Genomic DNA, 26,753 nt, shown 5'->3' on the forward strand with positions numbered 1-26,753 from the left:
TTCCTTTGTACTCTTTTTAACTTTCCCTCTTGACTTGAAAGCAAATTTATAGCATTTTCTTAGAATAAGATATTTTATCTTAAACTTTGACCTCAGATTTGATTCTTTTAATGGTTCCTTGAGATATATTCCTTATTCTTTTTGTTATTTCTTACTTTAAAGCTATGTTAACTTAGTTTGCCCTAGTGATCCTGTGTAGACCATTTATAGCTACCATTTTGTTCTGTGATTTTGCTTAAACCTTTCATAAAGCTCTCCAACAATTGAGATATTTCAAATGGTGGTTTGTTAATTATTCTTTGGAACTCATAAGAGTTTTACTCCTAGAAGGAGTAGTATTTTTAGTGGATTGTGGTTGGGTTCTTAGAATAATACATGAAAACCTATTTTAACCCAAAATATGGTAAAACTATTCTACTTTTCCAAAGTTAAAATATAACACATCCAGAAACTAAGAAAATTAGCCATAGTTTATCTTTAGTGCTGATCTTAAGGGAAACCTAAGTAGATTTGAATATGGAATAGATAGTAATAGATGTTAATATTCTGAAGAAAAATCTTGAGTACGTTAAAAACTTAGAAATATATCTGTTTCTTTGTTTAAAGGTATCACTAACAATAGTTTTTCATGACTGGGCTTAGTTTTAGACCACAAATGATAGAATGGAAGAGAACTAAGAAAGATTTGTACTTGAAATTAATACATAACCATAACAGAGCACATCACTGTAACAGTTACCATCTTTTGTTCCTCTTTATTCTTTTTGAAATCTTGGCAATTCCATTTGTGATTCCTGTGTTACCCAATTTTGGAAACTATAAATTATCATTTATGGTAGTATGTATTATTTGAGTAATGTGATAAATGGAATATTAAAATTATGCTCAACTGAATGTACCTTTAACTTGATTAATAAACTTTAGTTTAAATTGTTAAATATTATCAAGAAATTTAGTCTTCATTTATAGAGGATGTTGTCTGCAGATGAATTATTTTGATATTTTAATTTAAATTGTTGATAGTTAACTAAGTTGTTGATAGTTTTCTGATTACCTTGATTGAGAAGAATCTTTAAGTGAATTTGACCCCAACTTTTTATAACTGCTTTATTTTCTTTTGTGTTTTTAAATGATGGGTATATCTATATCTGTATGCAATTAAGCTATTTTGAATAAATTATGGAAAGATGTTAAGTACAATGTATTAAAATAATTAAAATTTCTTACATATATGACTAGTGATTATGTTGCTTTAACACCTCTCTAAAATATTTTTGTTCAATTTTTGCTATTCAAATTGTAAGTTCATTATAACAATATACAGTTAAGATCCTCATGGAAATAGGAAATTTGTTTTAAAGATTTATTTTTATTATTTTTTAGAGTCAGCTCAGTCAATGTAATAATGCCTTGGAGAACTCAGAAGAACTACTAGAATTTGCAACACGGTCATTAGATCTAAAGGAACCTGAAGAATTTTCAAAGGTACCAAAAACCAGCCAAAAAACTAAACCACTAAATAGGAAAGTTTTGTTTAAAAAAAAATGGTGCTTTCCCTTTCAATTTTGGATTTATTCAGCTATTTCTAATTCTAAAAAAGTCTTTGTGGAGGGTGCCTGGGTGGCTCAATCAGTTGAACATCCAGCTCTTGATTTCAGCTCAGGTCATGATCCCAGCGTCATGGGACTGATCCCCACGTTGGGCTCTGTGCTGATCGTGGAGCCTGCTTGGGATTCTCTCTCTCCCTCTGCCCCTCTCTTCCACTCACATGTTCTCTCTTGCTCAAAAATTAAAAATAAATAAATAAGTAAATAAATAGGCTTGGAATTTCTTAAGTAAATTGCTGTATATTTATGTTTTCCAAAGCAGACACCCAGATGTGTCTTTGGAGTCAAGAACAAATTATTTAATTTCTCTTTAATGCTCTATTCAGATGAATCAAGTTATTTTCTTTTTCTTTTTTTTTTAAATTTTTTTTAATGTTTTTATTTATCTTTGAAGGAGAGAGACAGAGCATGAGCGGGGGAGGAGCAGAGAGAGAGGGAGACACAGAATTTGAAGCAGGCTCCAGGATCTAAGCTGTCAGCACAGAGCCCAATGCGGGGCTCGAACTCATGAACTGTGAGATCATTACCTGAGCTGAAGTCGGATGCTTAACCGACTGAGCCACCCAGGCGCCCCTATTTTCTTTTTCAATTACATCCCTACTGGTTATTTATTTTAAGGGTACTTGTGTTTTTTACCTTTGTTATAAGTATTTTTTGACTTAGGAAAGAAGATTAATATTGCTATTAACATTGTTCAAAGTCTAGTTTTGTATTCCTTCTATGAGCTGATTGGGAAAACATCACTTGATGCAGATGAGCACTGTAACCTAGTGAAATTTGTTATTAAATGTCCCACTGTTTAGTGTAACTGCTTGAATGTTTTGTTAAAATATGATGTAGGTTCTTTTTTTTAAGTTTATTTATTTATTTAGATAGAGAGCATGCACACAAGAGCAAGGGAGGGGCAGAGAGAGATGGAGAGAGAGAATCCCAAGCAGGCTCTGCACTGTCAGTGTGGAGCTTGATGTGGGGCTAGAACTCACGAACCTGTGAAATCATGGCCTGAGCTGAAATCAAGAGTAGGACGCTTAACTGACTGAGCCAGCCAGGTGCCCCCAAAATGTAGGATCTTACTTGAAGGGTATGTTTGGTATGAAATATAAGCAGTAGAAAAATAAGACTGTTAATGTTTTAACCTAGATCCTGGTATGTAGGAGATTCTGATTTCTAGATTCTAATTTTTATTTTAAGTTGGGTCATTTTTAAATGATTACCAAGTTATCAAATCAAATACACTCTATTTGATGTAGAATAAGGATGTAGAATATATTAAAAAAAGGTGTGAGAAAAGTGGGAACTTGAGCTATATAATTAGTAAAATATATACTATGTAGGAATTTTATCAAGATAAGATATTTGAATTTGATATTTTCTTGGTCTTTGTGGAGTATGTAGTGAAAACTGCATTAGCACGGTTTTATAATCCATTTTTGTTCATCTAATATTTTAATTTCATGATTTTTCTCTGAACTTGAAGGTAGAAAAAACTTCTTTGAGAAGATAACATTTTAGTGGTTTACATCCCTTGCATTTTGAAAATGAATTTTAAAAATGGATTACTTCTAATGAAATGAATAAAAACATTCTTTTGCTGTAAATCTGTGACTTACTTAATTCTTGAATTTGGAGGTAGATTGTAAGTAGGTTCATCTTTGCATTTGGTAGGACTTGCTATATAAAGGAATTATGAGGAAAATGTATCATACTTTAAAGTACTTTAAAAATATATATACATCACCTTTGCAGAGGATGTTTATGGGATAACCTCAAATATCTGGAACATAGCCAAAAAATTTACAGAAAGCAAAAAGTATCTGAGTCATCAAAATTAGTGTCATAGAGTTCATGGGCAGGAATTAATATTCTTTTTTCATGATAGTTTCTTAGAATCTGGTGACTATTATATACATGGCGCTAGTAAATTTTTAGTTTTTTCTTCAGTTTCCTAGTTGTTAACAGAGTCCCCTTCTAGTGGAGTGAGGTAGTTATAAATGACAAGCATAATCATAGCAGCAAGAACTAACAGCCTGAGAGTGAGGAAGAAGATAGGAAAACAGTAAAATATAGACAAAAGTACTCAAAAACAACTTGAACCCAGTTGCATTTAAGTAGGGACGGACGCTTGGGAAAACTGTGATCAAGTTTGTTTCTTCCAAGTTTCTCTTTCCACTATTTTCTGAGTCCTTTCCCCTTGCTCTCAAAGGCTGCTGTTTTCTCCTTTTTTTCCTTTGTCATAACTTTGTTAAAACTTATTCCCAGATGATTGTAAATTGGGAAGGTTCTGATAAATCCAATTGTGGTTTAAACATATTTTTTTAATGTTCCATGTTGCTTCTTATTTTATTATTTTGGTTTTTCAGCATTGTGCAGTATTGCTTAATTGCTTAACCCAATTGGAAATGTGATGAAATAAATTATTTGTCATTGTTTTGTACCTAAAAATCTGAGTTTATTGTTCAAGAAAAATGCTTAACTGAGAGTTGTTTGTGATTATTTTCTTAGTACATCCAAATAGTATCCAAATAATAGTTTGATTCCAAGTCACAGACCAAGTTCACTTTTCTAGTCAGCTGCGTGGACTATAGATAAGCTTGCCTCAAACACCTAATTACTGACAGAATAGGGAAGATGACTTAAAAGATTAAGTATTGGGCTAGCAGTACATTGTTAGATATTTGGGAAAATAAATTCTTTTAAGGTATACTGTTTATGAATATCCCGTATTAAAGTGATGAAATCAGATTAATTTGACTAGCTCGTGGGCACAAAAAAATCATAGGCTGAAATCCAGCCCCTGAGTCTTTTTAGACTTTATTATTTTCAAAAAGAGTACTTTAAGTACTAACATTTAAATGATCATGTTGCAGTACCTCAGCAGTACCTGAATATGAAGCTATGCTATTTACCAGCATTAGGCAATCTGAAAATGAATGAGTAAAATTGACACATATGGAAAAGGATATTGGAACATACTTTCATTAATTTTTTAAAATTTGGCATTACAAATTTGTTTTATTTTCATTAACTTTTTTTAACTGTTAGAGGTTTGCTTGATATGAATATATGAAGAAGGCTCACAAGCAAATGAAATTTGGATCATTTCCTTTATTTCTGGATGGACAAGTAGCCAAAACCCCACCAAACCTGGCTTCTCTGCTAATAGCTGGTCTGCAGAGCATTGCTTGGATCCTTTGGCAAAATTAGTATTTCTGTTCCCCCATCCCTAAATTTGGAACTTGAATTCTACTTATGAAAAGAGCTGAGTCTGTGGGGCAGTTTCCAAGTCACTAACCACCCAGTTCATTATCTTGCCACACATAACCCAATTTGTTAGACTAGAAGGGAGGGAATGGGTACCTGTACATGGAATCTTCAGTGGAATAAAAAGTACAGGGTGGGGTGAAAGGGGAACAGTGTCTTCTGCATTGGATCTTAGACGAAAAGGGAGAATGGATTTTGTGTATTTCCCTCTTCAGACTCATAGTAACTCGCCATTGGCATATTGTTCAGTCGGTGTCAGCCTCTGACCACTGGGCGGAACAAATAAGGAGAAGGGTAGAAGCTGAGTGTGTTTTCAAGGGAACAGGAGTATTAGCAGAAGTGCTTTCTGTGGGTTGAAGTCAGGAATGCTGAGAGAGGAAAGAATCTTTACCAAAAGCGTGAATGTTTCAGTTACGAAGGCAATTTAAAAACAAATATAAATATTTGTTAAGAATGGCCAAACTGTGGGTGCCTGGATGGCTCAGTCAGTCAAGCATCTGACTCTTGATCTCAGCTCAGGCCTTGGTCTGAGGGGTTGTGAGTTCAAGCCCTGCATTGGGCTTCACACTGGGTGTGAAGCCTACTTTAAAAAATTTTTCGAATAGAATAGCCCAAACTATAATTTTTCACCTTATTTCATTTCTGGGCATTTATGTCTTATGTGTTTAGTCATAGAACAGATGTATGCAGTACTGTATTCAAAATTTATTTCAAGTTATTTACTGTAGCTTTGTGAAGAAGGCTTAAATGATCATATTTTAGTTCTTTTTATAAACAGATAAGGATATGTATCGAAAATATAAAACTTTTAATATATGGTTTCAACTGGTGTGCAGTAGTTTTGTTTTTTATTTTTTTAAAGCTAGTATTTTTGCTTAAAGGCAAATAGCATCTCTTTTCATTTTCTCTTTCATTCTTTGGAGCCATCTCTTTTTCATTTTCTTGGAGTCCCTTTCATTTCCCAGGTTATTCCTTAATATGGTATTTTTGGGGTGAGGGTACGAGTCTCAATTATATATAATAAACAGTATTGGGAAAGTATTAAATGTTTGCCCCTTAGTCATTTTCAGATTGTCTCGAGAAAACATTACAAAATTATGTTTCCCAAATCTAATGGGAAAATCTGTTTTATACTAAAACAATGTGAATGAACATATAGACAAGACTTGAAAAGTTTCTTAGTGTTGTGTGGCATTCAGTGTTACCAGGAACTCTATTGGACTCTACTGCAAATCAAAATAAAGATAAATCCTGTCAGGCAAATGCTAGTTTTGAAATCTAGCTTTTGCTAGATTCATCATTTTGACAGCATGAGTGTATTTTTCTCTATTGTTATTCAGAAACAGATATACAGTTGGCCCTTAAACAAGATAGGAGCTATGAGCACCAACCTCCACATAGTTTAAAATCCATGTATGACTTTTTTTTTTTAATGTTTTATTTATTTTTGAGACAGAGAGAGACCGAGCATGAACGGGGGAGGGTCAGAGAGAGAGGGAGACACAGAATCTGAAGCAGGCTCTAGGCTCTGAGCTCTGAGCTGTCAGCACAGAGCCCGATGCGGGGCTCGAACTCACGGACTGTGAGATCATGACCTGAGCTGAAGTCGCGCACTTAACTGAGCCACCCAGGCGCCCCTCCATGTGTGACTTTTGACTCACCCAAAACTTAACTACTCATAGCCTACTGTTGACCAGAACCCATACCTATAGCATAGTTGATTAATGTATATTTTGTGTGTTATGTGTATTATATGCTGAATTGTTCAAGTAAGCTAGAGAAAAGAAAATGTTACTAAGAAAATCATAAGGGAAAGAAAACACATTTACAGCACTATGCTGTAAACAACCTATATATAAGTGGGCCATGTAGTTCAAAGCCTGTGTTGTTCAAGGGTCAACCGTATTCTTATTTTTGTTGCTTTTTATTAATGTTCTGATTTTAACTAACTTTTCCCTAGTGGCCTCTTCATTTTAGTCTGTATTTCAGAGAATTCGATTGTTGAAGTGTTTAATTTGGATAATTTTTTAAAAGTTATGTGAAAATAAGATGGCTTAGGATGAACTTTTGGGGTTTGAAGATACTTTAGTGCTCATCACCTTATAGATGAGGTAACTGAATCCTAAACGAGTTAAGTAACTTGTTGGTTCATGTGGTGTGAAACTCAGATATCTTAAACCTTGGTCTCAGACTGCATATTTTTTGCTGATGAATTTCAAAACTTTTGCTGAGTGGAAGAAATTTGAAAATCTCAAATTTTGTTCTTTTTGGGTAAATGATTCATTGAGTACAGTAAGCAAGAGCTAAAATTTTTATTATTATTTCCATTTTAACTGTTTAGAAAATACTATTCAATTAGCTGCCCCACAGTTGGATTATTTTAGGGTACTTTGTATCTAACATCTTCCTATAAAAATAGAAAAATGAGGATATTAAAAAGAAATACAGAAACAATAAGATCTTAACTTTCAGAGTGCTTGATAAATTCGTGGAAGAAAATAGTTTCTGTATCTACTTATAGCAGATTAAAACCAAGAGAGATTGAGAAAGATCTGGTTTAACTTCTTTATATCTAATTGGTAATTATGAAGAACCATTTGCAATTACTCCTATTTATACTCTTATTACAGTTCTATTTAAAGAAGTTTGGTCTCAGGTGATAGATTCCTATAACTGATCAGGATTGTAAGATTTATTTTGAAAACAATTAATTGAGAGGTGGAGGAAGAGATTGGGAGAGAAAGGAGCCATATCTGAAGGCAATAAAGTTAAGTGTTGGCAAGGATTTCAAAAAAGATTGAAATAGAAATAGTTATTGAAATTGAAAACAGTGGTACTGAGCAAGGTAATATGGCTAATACTTCTTGAAGACTTTCTAAAATACAGTGCCATTACCCAAAAATCTGAAGATTCTCTGAGGCCTGTTCATAATTCACTAAGTGGAATTCTGTAGATGCAAATAAATGTGTTAGAGATAGAGCAATGGTAAATTCTGAAATCGTTTGGTAATTGGTAAGCAGAGATGTTTAATTGACAGAATGCATCACTCTTGAAAGAGGAATCAAGCAGCATCGTAATGTGTGTCTTTTGGATAGATTTCTGCTTTGGGAGAAGAAATTCCAGAAAAAAATTAAACAATTTTCCAATTTAAGATGTTTCTTGAAATTGGGCCCTTTTAGAGAAGTATCTTCAGAATTTGAGACTTTCTCCCCTTTTTTATCACACAGAGTAACTTTTTCAACCCCTTCTGCATTTACACAGTGTATGTACTGTTAAATTCGAACCTAAATGAAAGAGGAAATGCTGAGTCTTCAGTTTGATGACCTGGGTATGTTTATGTGTAAATACACAAGACAATTTTTCCAACATTATTTGGCTTTTCATATATTCCTTTTCTGGTTTGCCACAAGTAATCTAGTACATTAAATGTAACAAGAAAGCTTTACATGCGTGTGCACATGCATGCACTTGCACAGACACACTAAAAAAACAGCACCGTTACTAAATCAAGTAACTCTAGACACAAAATTGAATCACTACGGTCAGTTTAAAAGACACAGTATTGAGGGCGCCTGGCTGGCTCCATCAGTAGAGCATGCGAATGTTAATCTCAGGCTCGTGAGTTTGAGCCCCACTTTGGGTATAGAGATTACTTTAAAGAAAATGGTTGTAGGGAAATTAAACATATATATTGTATAGTGTTCTTGAAAGATGAAATAAAATCTTAGTTTATTTTTTAAAAAAAGATAGTAATGGTCTTCAGATTGTTGGGTTCTTTGAGAGTGACAGGTAAGTAACATTTCTCTAACCAAGTTCTAAACCAGTTGGGAAATAAGAGAAGACAGTAAAGCTGATAAGCCAAATACCAACAAAACGATACTGGAGAATTTGGCTTATAGCAACGGGTAAGCTTTCTAATACTGAATCCTAGAGTTAGTCAGACTTGCCCACCTAGGTATAGTCAATACAAGGCTATCTCAGTTCTGTGTGTGTGTGAGAGAGAGCCTGTTTCTGTCAAGCTTCCTGCATAGAGGCAAAGAACAGAATATATGTTCTCAGTAGGCAAACAAGTTGCCAGAAAGAGGAAAAGTAACTGAGCTACTTATTTCTAGTTTCTCCTTTCAAACTCATCTCAGATTAAGTCCTTTCACCTCACCTGGAGGAAGAAATAAAGGGAGTCTAGGGGGTAATGGTAGTGGCACTTATCCATATTTAAAGAAACAAGAGGATTCTCCTCTTTCTCTCCTCTGACATTTATATTAAAATCTTTGGTTTGTAATTCTAGCTGTAATGACAGTGGTTTTTAAAAATCATTGTAATTGACTTTCTTAACATTTCTTGTTCCTAATACCAAGGTAGTATCATGACTTGAGACACGTATCAGTGCCACCTAATTGGGTTGTTTCCTGCAGAATGCGGGACTTGGAAAGTCTCTTTAGAAACTTATTAAGGACTAAAATGTCTTTTTGGTTTTAAATTTTTTAAATGTTTATTAATTTTTGAAAGAGAGACAGAACACAAGCAGGGGAGGGACAGAGAGGGAGGGAAACACAGAATCCAAAGCAGGCTCCAGGCTCCGGGCTGTCAGCACAGAGCCCGACGCAGGGCTCAAATCCATGATCTATGAGATCATGACCTGAGCCCAAGTTGGATGTTTAACTGAATAAGCCACCCAGGCACCCCAGGACTAAAATTTCTTGATAAAGGGAAGAGAATGATTAGTATACAAGTCTCACAGTTGATTCTGGTAGTGCTGGTAATGTGTCATATGCTGATGTCCTAAATGTCAGTTCTGGTTTTTTGTGTAGAAAGATATTCAGACCAGGATATTTTGGATGGGTATAAAAATGACCAATACCAAATAAGAACAGTATTAGAACTGAAGAGGAGAGGCAGCAGAAGCATTGCTATATACATCAAATTAGTGTTCAACTAAATTGAATAACTATTAGTATTACCATGTGCCAGGCGTTATGCAAGGCCTAGGATTAGAGTGTAGAGCAAAACAGCTATAGTTTACATTGGATGTATTATTGTTAATTATGGTGGTCAGTGTGGGGGAAAAAAACTTTTGTTAAATATATTACATTCTATGTAAATGTGAAGGGGACAGCAGTTTTTGTGTGTATTTTTCATTGTTTTTCTGTATACTCTATAGCACCAAGTGATAGCTCTTTCTTTCCTAAACTTGTGTTAGCATTCTCAAAAAAAAAAAAAACTAAACTAAAAATACCCAAACATATCTCATGCATAGTAGGTTTAAGTTAGCAGCTTCTGTATCATCTCAGGGAAAGACCCTATTGCTACAAGTATTTCTCTGGTTTCTCCTTGTCTGAATTTTTGTCATTACAACTTTACTCTTTTGGATAAAGGATTGTAGAACTGCAGCCCAGTTTTATATGTTAGCAGGCAAGCTCTCAAAATACAAAGTCTTTGCCCAGGGAAGGCATATAGAGAAAACTTGGAACAACCATGATGAAATGGTGAAAGATCACTGAAGAAAAATTGGAGAACAGATTTGACATGTATAAGAAAACCATTAGATTGCATAGAAATGTGTGCCCCATGAAGGAGATTGATTGTTCTAGTTGAAGAGTGTCAGACTGAATGCAAGTGGAGGTGTGCTTTGATAATCTTAAGGTAAGGAAAAACATTTATAGTCATCTGGAATTAGTTTGAAGTGTTAAATTTTCCTCCTTTTAAGGTGACTTATATGGGGTCTGGATTTCTTTTTTTTTTTACTATAATTCTAACATCACGTTGTGCAAGCTGATATGAACTGTACAGATTTCCTGTAATACATGTTTTGATGACTGTGAAACTAATCTATTCCAGGGTTTATATCCTAACTTTTCTTGCATGTCACTGCCATTGAAACTTGCATGAAAAACACTAACTGCCTTCTTTCTCTTCTCCCTGATTTGCTTCAAGGCTGCCAGACAGATCAAGGATAGGTATGGTATACAACCTACATTTTTATATGTGTCAATATTGAAGTCAGAAATGAAATTCAAGAACAGTTTCTTATTAGACTTTCGTTGGTTAAAATAAAAATACCTAATATCCAAGTATAAAAAAAGAAAATGTCTTCTGCATATCTTCTGGAATAAACAATATATCAGCAAGATTAAAAAAAATTAGTTGTGGGCAATTATGTACTTCCAAAAGAATTTCATTTCTGGTATAATATAGTTAGTTTTAGTACAGTTCTTTAATTAGCTATGAATGGTTGGGAACCCATTTTGGATAATTAAAAAATACATATTTCCTGGAATGTATTTTTTTGTTCATAAATTTTATAATTATGTCTTATTTTCTGAGAAGTCATAGCATTTTTAATAGTCCTCAAGAGCTAAAGCTCTCCTACTTCACTGCTCTCCTGTTTAACACCTTTGTATTCTCATTCCATCCTGTTCCTGGTGCCATCTTTCTGTTTCTCATGCCACTCCTATTTAGTGTGTGGGAAGAGAAAATTAAAATGATGACTTTGTTTTAAGAGGTCTTTCTCATTGATAGAGACAGGATTAAGAAAGGTAAGGTAGTACTGGCTGTAATGAATACACCAAAGGGCTAAAAGAGCTGCTAGCAGTTTTGGATTGGGTTACCACAGAAGGGATGGTTTTGCTCTTCCTGGCTAATCACTACACATTGAATAGTGAGATTATCACTTAAGGTTTATTCCTTTGAGGATTATGAAATTTGCTGAAAGGGGTAGCTCTTCAAAGCACCACTCTGAATCCTAGATTAAATTATTTATTCTTCATCAGATAATTCACAAAATTACTCATCATGGGTTGTGTGAAAACCAGTGTGTCTATTGTTAATCTTGGCTGAAGTCTTCAATTCTGTTTTTCTGATGGCCTATTATTTGACTAGAGGCAAGAGTCACATGCCAGTCTTTAGCACTCTTAGCACAGATGTTAGTTTTTATATATTTTTGGTATATTTTATATCAGGGAGTGATTAAAGACATGGGTCATTCTTATCAATCCTGCTTGTGGAAAGGTGATTATGAGAATTTGAAGGTGAGAAGTATTGACTGTACAAAGGAATGGGTGCTAGATAGGTCAGTTTTTTGGATAAGGTAGAATTGGGTTGTATCTGCTGGAATTCGGTACGAGTAATCCATCTTTCAGTGTGGCTAGATCATTCTCTTTAGCCACCTACTCCACTCTCCACTCTGTCTTTCCCTGGTCTCTGATTTTCTGGATTAGAAGTCATTTCCTAATCAGGCTTTTGGCTATCCAAAGACTTTTTATGAGAGCCCTTGCAAGATCTTCTTTTGTTCCTCTCCTAGGAATCTATATGGTTCTGTGCTTCCAAGAATCCTTTTCTTACCCCTTACCTCTTTCTCTGTCCAGATATGTTTGTCAGAATTTAATGCTCATTTTTCATGGCTGAATGCAAAGCTTTAGTGAAGCTTAACTTCTTTGCCCCTCGAAGCCTACTTCTTGGCTTGATTTCATCAGTTTCTGAGTGATATCAGCAGTCAGGGTTCCTTTTCTCTGTCAAAGCACATTTTTTTTTTTTTTTGATCAAAGTCTATACATTATTTATTTTGGCTACCTACAAAATTTTTACTCACTGCCTGAGAACTTCTGGGTCTTGGGCTTAATGTTTTAAAACTTCATAATGTCCAGGTTTCTCTGATATAGATATTAGGTGCTCTCTCAGGAAACAAGCTTCTAGAATTCCATCATTGCCATTTATGATATAAAAATAATTTAAATATATAGTCAAAATAAAACAGTTTCTATTGAGGGAAGAAGTGGCATTTTAAGGAAAAGTGTGTACCATACCTGACCAGGGAATCAAGTATATACAATTGAAAGGGAATCAAGTATATACAATTGAAATTGAATATTTATCATTTGTTGTGATAGAGGTTATGCAGGAGAAACAGTGAGAGTGACAGTTAAAAATAGCAACTGAAATGAAAAGATAATACACATCAGATCTCTGTAACTTTACAGATCACTAGTATGTACTTCTGGGTGCTTTTAGTAATGTTGTAAGATGATTAGTTGAGGTTTGTTGTGGATTTCTGGTTCTTGAAAGAAAGGGATCTTGAAAGGGTAGGTCAAGTTAATTAGGTAGATACTTTGAGGAAATGAAAGTGCTCATGCATATGTTTTGCAGTTATTTTGTCTTTGTAAAAATAAAACTAAGGGGAAAGGATCCTTATATTCAGCTTGTATTATAGGAAGTAAACCAAGAAAATCAAGGTGAATTAAAACAGTCCTGATCACAAGGATCTTGTAATGTAGAGAATTATCTAGGATTGTAGATTGTTGGTTTGGGCTTTCAGACACAATGGTCTAAATTTATTCAGTTTAAAAGTAAAAAATTTGTTCAGTCTTTTGAAAGATTATAGCATTGTTGTACATCTGTGTTGATTTAAGGAGACTGAAATCTTCATTGACCAGAAAATAAAGGTTATTCTTGTTTTTTAGGTTTTGATAGACCTTTCTAATGTACTTTTGGGGGACATTCTTTTTCTTTGAGGCCATAGTGATTAAAATCAAGTTTTGTAGATAAAGTTTCAGATTTAAATTCCCTAAAATACTTTCGGATACTTTTTTTGAATAGTTCTCAAAAAACATTTAAATAGGTTTAGAAGCATCCAAGTAGGTTCAAACCCATTTATTGATTCAGTAGTCATTTACTAAGTACCTATCTGAATATAGCTCTTTCAAAAGTCTTCAAATCACAAGATACTTGGGGCAGTAAAGAACAAACTAAGTGGGGCACCTGGGTGGCTCAGTCGATTAAGCATCCAATTCTTGATTTGGCTCATGTCATGATCTCACAGTCACGAGATTGAGCCCCTCTTAGGCTCTTTGCTGGGCATGGATCCCACTTCAGATTCTCTCTCTCTCTCCCTCTGCCCTTCCCACTCACATGCACACTCTCTACAAAAATAAATAAATAAAAGAACAAAGTAAGACTGAGCCTTTGTTTCTAACTTTTTATTGATATCACCTGAAATTTAAGTATTGAGAACCAATAACTTAAAGTAATGTGTGTGAAATATTCAGCATTGTGCTTGGTATTCAGTGAGTTCCCTTTCCCATAAATTGTATTTCACTATAGCACATTCTTCTTGATCAATAGATCAGCTGTCATTGTTATTAATAAAATAATTACTTTCTTAGTTAAAAAAAATTTTTTTTAACGTTTATTTATTTTTGAGACAGAGAGAGACAGAGCATGAATGGGGGGAGGGGCAGAGAGAGAGGGAGACACAGAATCGGAAGCAGGCTCCAGGCTCTGAGCTGTCAGCACAGAGCCCAATGCGGAGCTCGAACTCACAGACCGCGAGATCACGACCTGAGCCGAAGTCGGACGCTTAACCGACTGAGCCACCCAGGCGCCCCTACTTTCCTAGTTTTAAAATGAAGTAAACTAACTGAATACAGCATCCGTTTGACATTTTTTATCCCAAAATAACTGAAGATAGCAAGTTTGATATCTTCCCATACCACGTATCTCTGGGTAGATTTGGCAGATTTGAATGACTAGGCCCAGTATTCCCTTTGTTCCTCAGCTCTATTTACTTCTCCCAAATTGTGTACTAGCAGGACATCATCCGTGAATAGTACTTTTGTATCATTCTTTGACCAAAGATGATAAGGGGTGTTACTTTGTTATACTTGTGGAAACTTATTGTAAAAAAAAAAATTGAAATTTGAGATAAAATGGCAAATTAATAGAATATAAGAATTTCTTTTAATCTCCAGTTTTAATTGACAGAACAGTTCCCCCATACTTTGTGTAAAATGAAGTCTGGTATGGCTTCTTTCTTTTTTTGTTTTGTTTTTAATACCATATTCATCTAATAATGTGTATTGGACTGTTATTTCCATGGCATATGGTTTCACAAGGCTGTTTCTCCTTATATCCTTCCGTTTAGCTGATTTTGATGCATCACAGCGACACCTACTAACATGGTTTTCAAAATTGTGATTTCACTTCTCTCCTTTCTCATCCGTGGCCCATCTTTAGCAGCTGCCAGGTGCACAATATTTGGTCAGTGTACTTTTACTCTTATTTGAGGATACATGGAGTAGTTGTGACTACTAAAGAGAGCATGCAGTTCATGATCTGGCACGTGAGAAGGGGTGAGGTTGGCATCAGGAAGTCAGTGAGATTGAGCGTACAGAGGCTCAGATCCCTGTTGAGTCTGCTAATGATGATTTTATATGGGATATTTTCTCTTGAGATATTTTTATTTGTGTACAATTTTATAAAACTGGCTGGAGGAAAGTTGCTTTAAGTTATATTTGAATGTCTAAAATTAAAAACATTTTACAGTTTTTTATTTAGTTAATTTTCGAGAGACTCTGAGAACAAATTTATTTTTAGCTTTGTTACCTTTGTTATAGTTTCTGATATTACTAAAGTGAAATAACTTCTGTCTTTTCATTTATAAATTAAATATGGTATACTCCCCATTCTTTTATTTTTAAAAGTATATTTTTGTTTACCATAGAGTAACAATGGCTTCAGCCTTTCGCCTTTCTTTGAAACCAAAGGTCAGTGACAACATGACTCATTTAATGGTGGATTTTTCTCAGGAAAGACAGATGCTGCAAACTTTGAAGTTTTTGCCAGGTAAGTATATATATATATATATATAATGTAATGTATGGTGGTTTTTTTGGTAATGAACTTTGAAATGTATATATTAAAGAAGTGTAATGTGGAAATTTTTTCTTTTTTTTTTTTTTAATTTTTTTTTTAACGTTTTTATTTATTTTTGAGACAGAGAGAGACAGAGCATGAACGGGGAGGGGCAGAGAGAGAGGGAGACACAGAATCAGAAGCAGGCTCCAGGCTCTGAGCCGTCAGCACAGAGCCCGACGCGGGGCTCGAACTCACAGACCATGAGATCGTGACCTGAGCTGAAGTCGGACACTTAACCGACTGAGCCACCCAGGCGCCCCATGGAAATTTTTTTCTTTAATCAGCGAAGGAATAATTAAATTTCCTAGTCTTTACTTTTAGAGAATTACTTCCGTGGTAGTAAAAATTCTGTTTTAAGAATCCGTCAAAGGGATATCTTTTATTGCTAGTTTGGCAGAGAGAAGCAATGATAGTTAACAGTGAGTTTTAGGGCCAGACTTAGATTTGAATCCTGGCTGCCATTTACTTGCTGTGAACCTTGAACAAATTATTTAACTTTGCTTCATTTTTTTCATCTATAAAATGTGATGGTATTCTTCTAGGGTTTGTGTAAGGATTAAATGAATTGAAATCTCTAAATCTCTTGAAAGGAGTACCTGGCACATAGTAAACACTCAGTGCATATTAGCTGTTGTAATTACCAGTATAGTTGTGGTTATTGGCTCAGATGACATTTTATTTCCAGTAATAACATGTTAACATTGGTTTATTAGAATATTAGTATGAGGATATTTCAGTAGCCAAAACCATTTGAAATTGAGTCTCAAATTATTTTCCACATATGTGAGAGAGCCAACTAGGGACCTTTTGGCTAGTATTCTCTTTTTAGCTCACATCAAGTGATGGTGTTAGGCTGGTAGCTAAAACAGTTTGGACATGGTGGATTGAAGGAGCAAGTGCTTTTTTACTTACTTACAGGTGCTTTTTACTTACAGGTTCTAGTTAGAACTGACCTTTAGTTTTTGGAGGTTAGCTGAAAAGATAGATTAGTAGTCATGAAACTATAATGGAACTAATAAAGGTAGCATAAGTGAAGTACAGTAAAACCTTGGATTGTGAGTAGCTTGTTCTGCTAGTGTTCTGCAAATGAGCAATGATTTCTAATAAATTTTAACTCGATAAATGAGTGATGTCTTGCAATACGAATAGTGTGTGACCCCAAATGTCACATGATCACAACTGAGCCAATAATTCTTGAAATTCGCCTTGATCTACGGGTGCTATAGATTACAAGCATGTTCCTGGAACAAATTATGCTCACAAGCCAAGGTTTTACCGTATTAACTTGTGTGGGCCAGGTCAGAAGTTGTAAGTAAGTTTATAGAAGGAAAAGATGAGAGAAGGAGCCATAGATGTAGAAGAAGAAATGATACTTCAGGATACTACAGGATATCTACCTGTAAATTGGCCTTTCAGAATTACTATTGTCATTCATACTACTTTCTTTAATTAAAAAAAAATTTTTTTAGTGTTTATTTTTGAGAGAGAGAGAGACAGAGTGTGAGTTGGGGAGGGTCAGAGAGAGAGAGAGGGAGACACAGAATCCGAAGCAGGCTCCAGGCTCTGAGCTGTCAGCACAGAGCCCGATGAGGGGCTCAGACCCATGAACCATGAGATCGTGACCTGAACTGAAGTCAGATGCTTAACTGACTGAGCCACCCAGGTGCCCCTACAATTCTTTTATAAACAAGATTTTAAAAATACATAGAAAATATCTTAAATTATTATAATCATTGGATTCAAAGCAAGTTATTCTATTTTGTCAGTAGTGATTTCATCTATATTCTATAGCTGTTTGAAGTAACAGATTAAAAAATATGTGTTGAGAAGTAACAAGTCATTGTTGGTTCTTTATCCTTAGCATGTTCGAATTGCTTTTTGCCAAATAAGATTTTAATAAATCTTGAATACGTCTGTGAAAGAACTTTGAAACGAATTTTTAAATGGAACTTGGAAAAATAGTTACTTTGCATTTATAGGGTATCCTTTCTTGTAGCCTGATTCAATGGAACCATTCAAAAGCAACTTGAAGAAAGCAGTTTGAATGACAAACGTGAATATTGGATTAGTACTGTAGTAAATGAGAAATGAGCCTGTATTTTTCTTTCAGTTCCTAAAGCTCCAGAGATAGATCCAGTAGAGTGTTTGGTGGCTGACAATTCTGTAACAGTGGCTTGGAGAATGCCAGAAGAAGATAATAAAATTGACCATTTTATACTGGAATATCGGAAAACTAATTTTGATGGACTTCCACGTGTAAAGGATGAGCGATGCTGGGAGATAATTGATAATATTAAGGGTACTGAATATACACTATCAGGTAAAATGACTGCATTTTATGAATTTCTCAGAAAGTAAATGTAATTGTGAAGAATATTTTGAGTTACTTTAGATATTTTTTTTAAGTTTTATTTCTCTTTTTCAAAGAGAGCAAGAGAGCACGCATGAGCTCATGGGAGGGGTGGAGAGGGAATCCCAAGCAAGCCTGTGCCGTTAGCATGGAGTGTGATGCGATGCTCAAACCCACAAACCCGAGCTGGAATCGAGTCAGAGGCTTAACCAACTGAGCTACCCAGGCTCCCGTTGAGTTACTTTAGAAGATGAAATTAAGTTACTTTAGCCAGGTTTTTTCTATATTTGTTATAGAAGTGAATTTCTCTTATAATATCAGGAAAACTTTCATTTTAACTCCTTCCTGATATTTTCAGTTTGTTAAAACAATGTATGTAAAACAAACATGAAGGAGTGTTTTGGAAACAATATTTCAGAATAACATCAATTTTAACCTTGGTTTTTTTTTCTTTTGTTTTTTATTTTTTTAAATGTTTTTATTTATTTTTGAGACAGAGACAGAGCATGAGCAGGGGAGGGGCAGAGACAGAGGGAGACACAGAATCCAGAGCAGGCTCCAGGCTCCGAACTGTCAGCACAGAGCCCGACGCGGGGCTCAAACTCACAGACTGTGAGATCATGACCTGAGCCGAAGTCAGACACTCAACCGACTGAGCCACCCAGGCACCCCTAACCTTGGTTTTTTAACAATAAAAAAGCTGTCAACTTTTTAGGTGTACGTACTACCCCTGCATTTCAGTGGTTCTATAAATACTGTTGCTTTTACCTTTTTATGATTATCTTCACAGTAATACTTACAGAGCTATGACTTGGTATTAGAAATTTGTGTGTTAGCCTTTTCTTTCAAAAGGTGTCTCTATGTATAGGGGACTTTGGCTATTTTAAGTAGCCATATATTTCTGGAGTAGTTCAACACTTGTTACGCATGAGCAGTAACATTACCATTGTTGAGCACTTACCACTTGTCAGCTGGGCTGAAGTGTATTACATAATACGTCTCATTTAATCAGTATAGTACATCTCATTTAATCTTTATAATTATGAGGTTGGTTTTATCATTTTTATTTTACAGATACAAAAACTCGTTCTGTCAAGTTGTTGGTGGTCCCTTAGCTAGTAGTTTTTGGACTGAAGTTTTAAAGACTTTATTATTTTTCCAAAGTAATCTCTACAACCAGTGTGGGACTCGAAGTTATAACTCCGAGAACCAGAGTCGCATGCTCCACTGATTGAGCCAGCCAGGCATCCCACGGACTAAGATTTTAATCTAGACGTGACTAACTTCAGAGTTTTACTGTTAATCCCTATGCTTTACTTTCTCTTTAAATTCATTTTTCACATAAAAATACAGTGTTTCATAAATATTAAAATTCTTTAGGGTGTCTTCTTTCCAGAAATTGAGTATGTTACTTTAAATTGTAGGGGCGCCTGGGTGGCTCAGTCGGTTAAGCGTCCGGCTTCGTCTCAGGTCATGATCTCATGGTTCATGAGTTTGAGCTCCATGTCTGGCTCTGTGCTGACAGCTCAGAGCCTGGGGCCTGCTTCTGATTCTTTGTCTCCATCTCTCTTTGCCCCTCCCCTGCTTATGCTCTGTCTCTCTCAAAAATAAATAAAACATTAAAAAAAAATTTTTTTAAATATGTCATTTCTCCTAGAATGAGACATTACTTTTAACTTGAGAATACCATTTTATCACTAGGTTAAAAAAGAAAAAAACATTGATTAAACTGTATTATTTATATTTATTTTGAAGAAAGTAAGAAATAAATCATGATTCCTCTTATTTTTGGCATTACCACTGTTTTAACATAAATTTATACTCTTGTGGAGTAAAGAGAGAGTTCTCAAGAGGGAATATGTCTGTTTGAAGGTTCATACTCCTACTTTGGGAGTAGATCCCTTTAATTTTCATATCTGAAAACCATTTTCATTTTTTCAGGCTTAAAGTTTGATTCAAAGTATATGAATTTCAGAGTTCGAGCTTGTAACAAAGCTGTAGCTGGAGAGTATTCTGATCCAGTGACTCTAGAGACCAAAGGTAAGATTGTAGATATTTATACAGCATAAAACAAAACTTAACATCCGAAGTTATTCAAGACTGGGACAGGAAGCATTTCATGTATGGTAGCATTTCTTCCCTATGGTGTGTGCATGCACATACATACTTGGAATTCTCAGTAGTAGGAATTTTAAGATGGGGAAATTAGGACTATACTATTGGTTTTCATTAGTTCTTCTTTTATGATGGTATTCAAATAGGTAAAATAGACTGAGGTGATGGCATTGGATCCTGTGGTGTGGGTGCTTTACAAATTGCAGTCTAGTATGAATACATAGGCATCAGTGAGATTTGCCCACAGATTTCTCAGGGAATGGATTATGGCTCAATAATGGGGAAGTACCATTTCAGTTTAGTTCACGTACTCTCTGTTTTCTTAAACCTTATTGTAGAAATTAACATTTGTATATTTTATTAATGTTTACAAAGCACTCTCACACTTTTCCATTTGATCATTAAAACCATCTTGAGGGATCGGTAGTTTAAATATTATTGATACCCATTTTGCAGATGAAGAAAGTTTACATATGTTAAATGACTTGCCCACAATCCCTAGAACTAACTTGAAAAGGTGTAAAGAATCTGTTCCCAAATTCTGTGCCAACCCTTACTGTGGGCCTAGAACCAATTCAGATTTAGTTAAAACTCTCTAGAATAACATATTTCAACATGGAACATTTTTGAGGTATTTACCATTTGGAAGGCCATAATGCTAGAGATCTTGTCATTTGTGAGATGGTAATTGACTGGATTTACCGCAAGAATCAGATTCTACACACTGTTGAGGTACTTCGGCCTTTAGGGGTTCCACTGACCTTCAGTTCACATAGCATTTGAATAGGTTTGTGTGCCAGAGTTTGATATGATTTGGAAGTGATATAAAAATATTATATCAGAATAGGTGCACCTGGGTGGCTCCGTTGGTCAAGTGCTGACTTCGGCTCAGGTCATGATCTCACGGTTCGTGAGTTCAAGCCCCGCATCGGGCTCTGTGCTGACATCTCAGAGCTTGGAGCCTGCTTCAGATTCTGTGTCTCCCTCTCTCTCTGCTCCTAACCCACTCGTGCTCTGTCTTTCTCTGTCTCTCAAAAATAAATGAACATTAAAAAAAATTTTGTTTAAAAATACTATATCAGAATAAAGCAAAATGTGAAGGCTGTAAATTATTGACAAGACAAATTCAAAAGAAAATGTTTGCATCATAAAGGTAAAAAAACTAAATTGAGTAATTTTTTTGGATTAGCTAATGTTTTTATTGGAGAACTATAGATAACTCAGCCAAGAAATGGTTACTCTGAATTACTTGTTATTAAACTGATACATGACTGTGATTTCTTGAGAGATTTTAACCATTTCAAGGTATAGTTATAGATAATCTTTACACAACTTGAACTGTTTTGAGCCCTGTCAGGTAAAACTGCATTGTTACTATTATTCTTCCTCAGAAGTATTGTATCTTTTTATTTCTTTTGTTTCTTCTCCTTTACCCTTTATATTTAGTCACCAAACTTGGACCTGTACATTTCTATGCAAATTCTACAGATTCAGGAGAATGTTTCCTTGGCGCTGGGCTGGCTGGTCCTGTTGGCAGGGTCTGGATCTTAGTAGTCAAATTCTTGATCTTGGTGTTCGTAGAGTTGCTTTTAGTCTTTTTAAGAGTTCTCACTGGGTAAACCCCCTGGGGTGGGGATAGACTGAAACTCAACCCTGAGGCCCACTAAACATTTAATTCTGACCTTCAGGGAGACCCAGAATAAAATTTGTCTCTTAAATAGCTATAGACCACAGCTTCTCTAAGGGTTATTCCATATCACTGGACTGGTAACTAATGAGGGCAAGAGCTCCAGAGGAAAAGTGTAGATGTTAAAAAAATGACATGTTGAACAATTGCTTGCTAGTTTTTTTGGCTTGCTGTAGTGCTTTTTGACCAACCATTGAAATACAGGTATGGAGCAGAGAATTGGAGGAAAAGGGAGAGAGCTGGAAGTTAAATAGTTGAAGCCTACCAGAATTTGATATCCTGTCTTTTAATGGTGCTTGATGTGGGAAATAGTGAACATTATTAATTTCTGTCTCCAATGTATGTAGCACTGTTCTTGTCATTGGGATTGTCACATATGATGAATATTGAAGTTCTAATTAACGGAATTTTTCTGTGGTTTATCCCTTCCTTTTAATGGTAAATGATATGATATTAATCACAAATTACTCTCTAGTTTCAAATGATAGTGGCTATGGTGTAATTTTAGAGTACCAAGAAAGCAGCTACCAATACAAATACATGAAACATAGTGGTACTTTGATATTTTGGTACTTTGTTTTCACAGACTTAAAGATATGGAAACTAATTCCTAGTTCTATTACAGAGATGATATGAGAGGCAGGACTGATGTTTGAGACCTCACTTTTGAGGACTGATGTGTTTTTTTCTTTTAAACAACACAGTATCCCTGTTAGCTTAGAGAGGCTCCATGACTTCAGAGGTCCCAGAAAGGGGATAGTGTCCAAAAAAAAAAGGGGGGGGGGCAAGGAGATAGATTAAAGATTATACCCCTGGGATGGAAGCCCATGCCTTCCTGTCTGCATGTTGTGGTATTTAGTAAGTCTAGTCTCAGGTAGCTTGGAAGGGACACCTTTTCTTGCCACTCATGACCCCATCCTTCTTCATCACATTAAACATTAGGGAACAGTCTTAGGATTTTTTTCTTACCTTTTTTTTTAAACAGCCTTAGGATTGTAACAAGTGGCTGAGAATTGATAGCACCTTAGAGTTATAATTTACTTTTTATTTCTGTCCAGAGTAGGTACCCTCACATGTATTACCTAATAGCTAATATAGAGGTTAATTAACGCTGTTTTTAAAATTTATTTATTTATTTTTAATTTTTTTTAATGTTTATTTATTTTTGAGAGAGACAGAGACAGAATGCGAGTGGGTTAGGGGCAGAGAGAGAGGGAGACACAGAATCGGAATCTGAGCTGTCAGCACATAGCCCGACGCAGGGCTCGAACTCATGAGCTGTGAGATCATGACCGGAGCCGAAGTTGGATGATGCTCAACTGACTGAGCTACCCAGGCGCCTTAACCCTGTTTTTTTAATTAATTAATTATTTTTTTTTTTTTTTTAGTATTCTCTACACCCAACATGGGGTTCAAACTCATGACCCCAAGATTGAGTCTCATGCTCTTCTCACTGAACCAGCCAGGTGCCCCAACCTTTTTTTTTTTTTTTTTTTTTTTAGTTTATTTATTTATTTTGAGAGAGTGCATAAGCACACATAGGGGAGGGGCAGAGAGAGAGAGAGAGAGAGAGAGGGAATTCCAAGCAGGCTCAGCACTTTCAGCGTGGAGCCCAATGTGGGGCTCAAACTCATGAACCATGAGATCGTGACCTGAGCTGAAATCAGGAGTCAGACGCTTAACTGACTGAGGCACCCAGACGCCACAGCCCAACCCTGTTTTCTTAAGGCATTTCGTTCTTGGTAGTATAGGATCTCAAGTTTGCTTAATCCTAACTTTTTAGTCACCTACCTATGAGGTAATTATTAAGTGCCTATTTAGTAACCTGCTTATTAAGGAGTTTTGTTTACATTTTTACTGAAAGACTGTATTTTTTTCTGTAAGTTCATTTTTGTTTACATGCAAATTTTGAAAAGCTAGTAACTTATATAGTATATTTATTAGAAGCAGTATGGTCAGTAGATTTGTATTTACAATGTTATTTTATAATTAAAGACAATGAACAATGGGTCAGATGCATAGTTGAAATTAAAGTGTACTTTACAGAACAGTGAAGGAAAAAATTTTTAATCTACTAGGTAAACATTAGGCTTTTTATATGAATATTTTATTGTTTGATGATGCATACTTCATAGACAGAAACATTGAAGCTTTGGCTAAATCAAGTAATATCCTTAAGTGAAATGGGGTTGTAAAGGAAGTACCACTTCAATGAGTAATTACCAGAAATTTGAACTTTTGAAGGAAAGTAGAACTAAGAGAAGCAGATTAGTTGGTAACTATGTAGTATATGATACCTTGCTTAAGGCAGAGATTCTAGGCATTGTATTTTAGAATATGAGGAGTCTGCATTACTCAGCTTAATCAATATATTTTAATGATTTACCATCAATTTCCAAAGAGAGAAGATAATACCTTGTTACACTGATTTCCTAAAGTAGGAATTCTGAGTAAGTTTTCTGAGTAGGATAGATAGTTCCCCCAAATACCAAATAATTTAAAAAACAGTTTTGTTTCATTTTTTTAAATTATTTTTAAAATTTGAGTACAGTTGGCACAATGTTACATTAGTTTTAGGGGTACAACATAGTGATTCAACTTCTCTGTAGCTCCCCCAAATGTAGCTACTATCTGTCACCATATAATGCTATTCCAGTCCCAGTTACTATATTCCTTATGCTGTGCCTTTTTCCCCCATGACTTTGTTTTCGTGTATTTTGATTTGTTTTCATTTAAATAGTCTTTTCCCCATCTCTTTGCCATGTAAGTCACCTCTAGCTCTATCAGCTGGCTCGGTTTCCTTGTTCCTGTGCCTATTTCTGTATGCTTTTTTTTTTTTTTAATGTTTATTTTCAAGAGACAGAGAGACAGAGAGAGACAGAGTGTGAATGAGGGAGGGGCAGAGAGAGAGGGAGACACAGAATCTGAAACAGGCTCCAGGCTCTGAGCTGTTAGCACAGAGCCCGATGCGGGGCGTGAACTCACAAACCGTGAGATCATGACCTAAGCTGAAGTTGGATGCTTAACTGACTGAGCCACTCAGGCACCCTCTCTGTGCTTTTTAATTCAAAACTACTGAGAGTTTAAGTATGAAACTATTAAGTATTAGAGCATCAGAGAAAATGTGTATGTGCCAGGCTGTGTAATTTTTTATACCACATCACTTTTTCTCCATCCTCAATTCCACCGGCTCCTCTTCCTATTTAGTTATAACAGTCAACTGATAATCAACTGATATTCTAATAGCAGAAAGTTGAGATTATTATGTGCTGATGGAGATTCCAGCAGAAGGAATAGCAGAAACACCAGAGGCCATGCAAGTACATTGTATTTGGTTGGAGCTACAGGATATGTAGAGAACAATAATGGGAAATAAAATAGGAGTTAGTAAATTACAGCCTTAACTTTGGGGACTTTAAATGCCAGCTAGCATTAGGAATTTGAACTTTATTCTCTTATCTATGGTATTGAATAAACTAAGTAGGAAAATAATGTGGTGATAGTTGTGCTTCAGAATGTGGAGATGTTCTATATTTTTTAAAAATTGAAATCTTATTTTGGATAGCACTAAACTTCAATTTGGATAGCTCATCATCCCATTTGAACCTGAGAGTTGAAGATACCTGTGTAGAGTGGGATCCTACAGGAGGAAAAGGTCAAGAAAGTAAAATGAAAGGAAAAGAGAATAAGGGCAGGTAAGCTAGTTTATTAAATGTTAATCTGGACACGTACTTGTACATTGATTCTTATTTGACAATAACTTATGATGAAATTCTTATTCTATATATCAGTATAATTTGTGATGTGTTAGTAACATTGAAGTGAAGAATATAATACTGTTTATGAGTACTTGAATTTGTTATAACATTTTCATTACTCTTTTCCCTGATCTTCTTTTTACACATTTTATTTCAGTATTCCATTTCCTTAAAGTTGTATCTACGTAACTTGAACTGCTTAAGAGAGAAGTTCCTGAATTTTAGACTTATAGATCTCCTGTCTTACCTGAAGGTCTGCATGAAATGACAACTTTTAGCAATACAACCCCATTGTCTTGCCCCTGATTAGCAACCTTATGAACCAAAGAGGAAGGCTTTGGACCTTTTGCTGTCAGTCTTACTTAGACAGTCTCAAAGTATGCCTTTTTTAACAGAGGAAAATTTTGCTCAAACTGGAATAAAGTAATAATCACCGTGAGTTACAACAGTGAATCAAAAAAAAATTCTCAGCAGGCTTTTGATCTAATTTAATTATAAGCTGTTACATTTAAGTTGTAAAGCATTCTCTTAACAGTTGCCTATTTTTATCTAACAGTGTCCATGTTACTTCACTGAAGAAACATACAAGGTGATGATCTATGTGTGTCTGGTTCTAGGACTTAGTATATCTAGCTTGGCTGAATAACTTTAATTTTTCTTTTAACCAATAAGCAGAAGCCATTGCATCAGTCTTCGTAGGCTAAAATATTGCTCTGTGTAGACTGTCTGTATTGGTAGCTTATGTTTTGAATTTACAGCACTGTAGTATGCTGCATACTATTTGGATTATATTGTATATGGTAACAAAACAATGAGCCCTGCTTTTGAAGTCTTTCTTGAGTTTTTTTCCCTCATCTGATTTTTTTCTGCATTTACTTATACCTGGCATCTTTCTTGTGCTATAGTCAGTATATCTAACATTACAGCTTTGCTTTTATTTGTATTTGACATGAGGGAGGTTTGACGTGTTCTATATTGTATAATAATTATACAGTTTCAAAAGCATTTAAGAAATAAAGGTACTCAAGTTAAGACAGTGCCCAGAAAGATGAATCGGTTCAAATTGCATGGTTAATAATGTGCTGATTTGAAGATACCACATATCTTTACCAGAAACCAGAATGTGTTACTTTTTCAAAATTACCTTCTTTTATTTTTTCTAGCTTATTTGCTCATTATTAGTGAAAGTGACTTCAGAGTTGGAATATTATAAATTGTAAAATGTTGCTGAATTTAATCGAGTGTATGAAGTTTCATTTGGTTCCTTGGAGATTTTTAGAGTGTTTGTA

At 35.1% G+C, this 26,753-nt stretch overlaps 1 protein-coding gene across 2 annotated transcripts in view; it reads left to right on the top strand.

Moving 5' to 3' along the window:
- Positions 1–26,753, top strand: part of FSD1L (fibronectin type III and SPRY domain containing 1 like) — a 73,731-nt gene that overhangs the window by 24,801 nt on the left and 22,177 nt on the right. For both annotated transcript variants that reach the window (XM_086683635.1, XM_086683634.1), the window contains exons 4-10: positions 1,384–1,485; positions 10,800–10,822; positions 15,361–15,482; positions 17,665–17,874; positions 19,846–19,944; positions 25,272–25,401; positions 26,021–26,053. In XM_086683635.1, coding sequence (XP_086539761.1) covers positions 1,384–1,485; positions 10,800–10,822; positions 15,361–15,482; positions 17,665–17,874; positions 19,846–19,944; positions 25,272–25,401; positions 26,021–26,053 — 719 coding nt within the window. The remainder of the gene's footprint in view (positions 1–1,383; positions 1,486–10,799; positions 10,823–15,360; positions 15,483–17,664; positions 17,875–19,845; positions 19,945–25,271; positions 25,402–26,020; positions 26,054–26,753) is intronic.

The sequence above is a fragment of the Puma concolor genome, chromosome D4, assembly GCF_028749965.1.
Source record: "Puma concolor isolate L17-30 chromosome D4, mPumCon1.1.hap2, whole genome shotgun sequence".
Taxonomy (NCBI): Eukaryota; Metazoa; Chordata; class Mammalia; order Carnivora; family Felidae; genus Puma; species Puma concolor.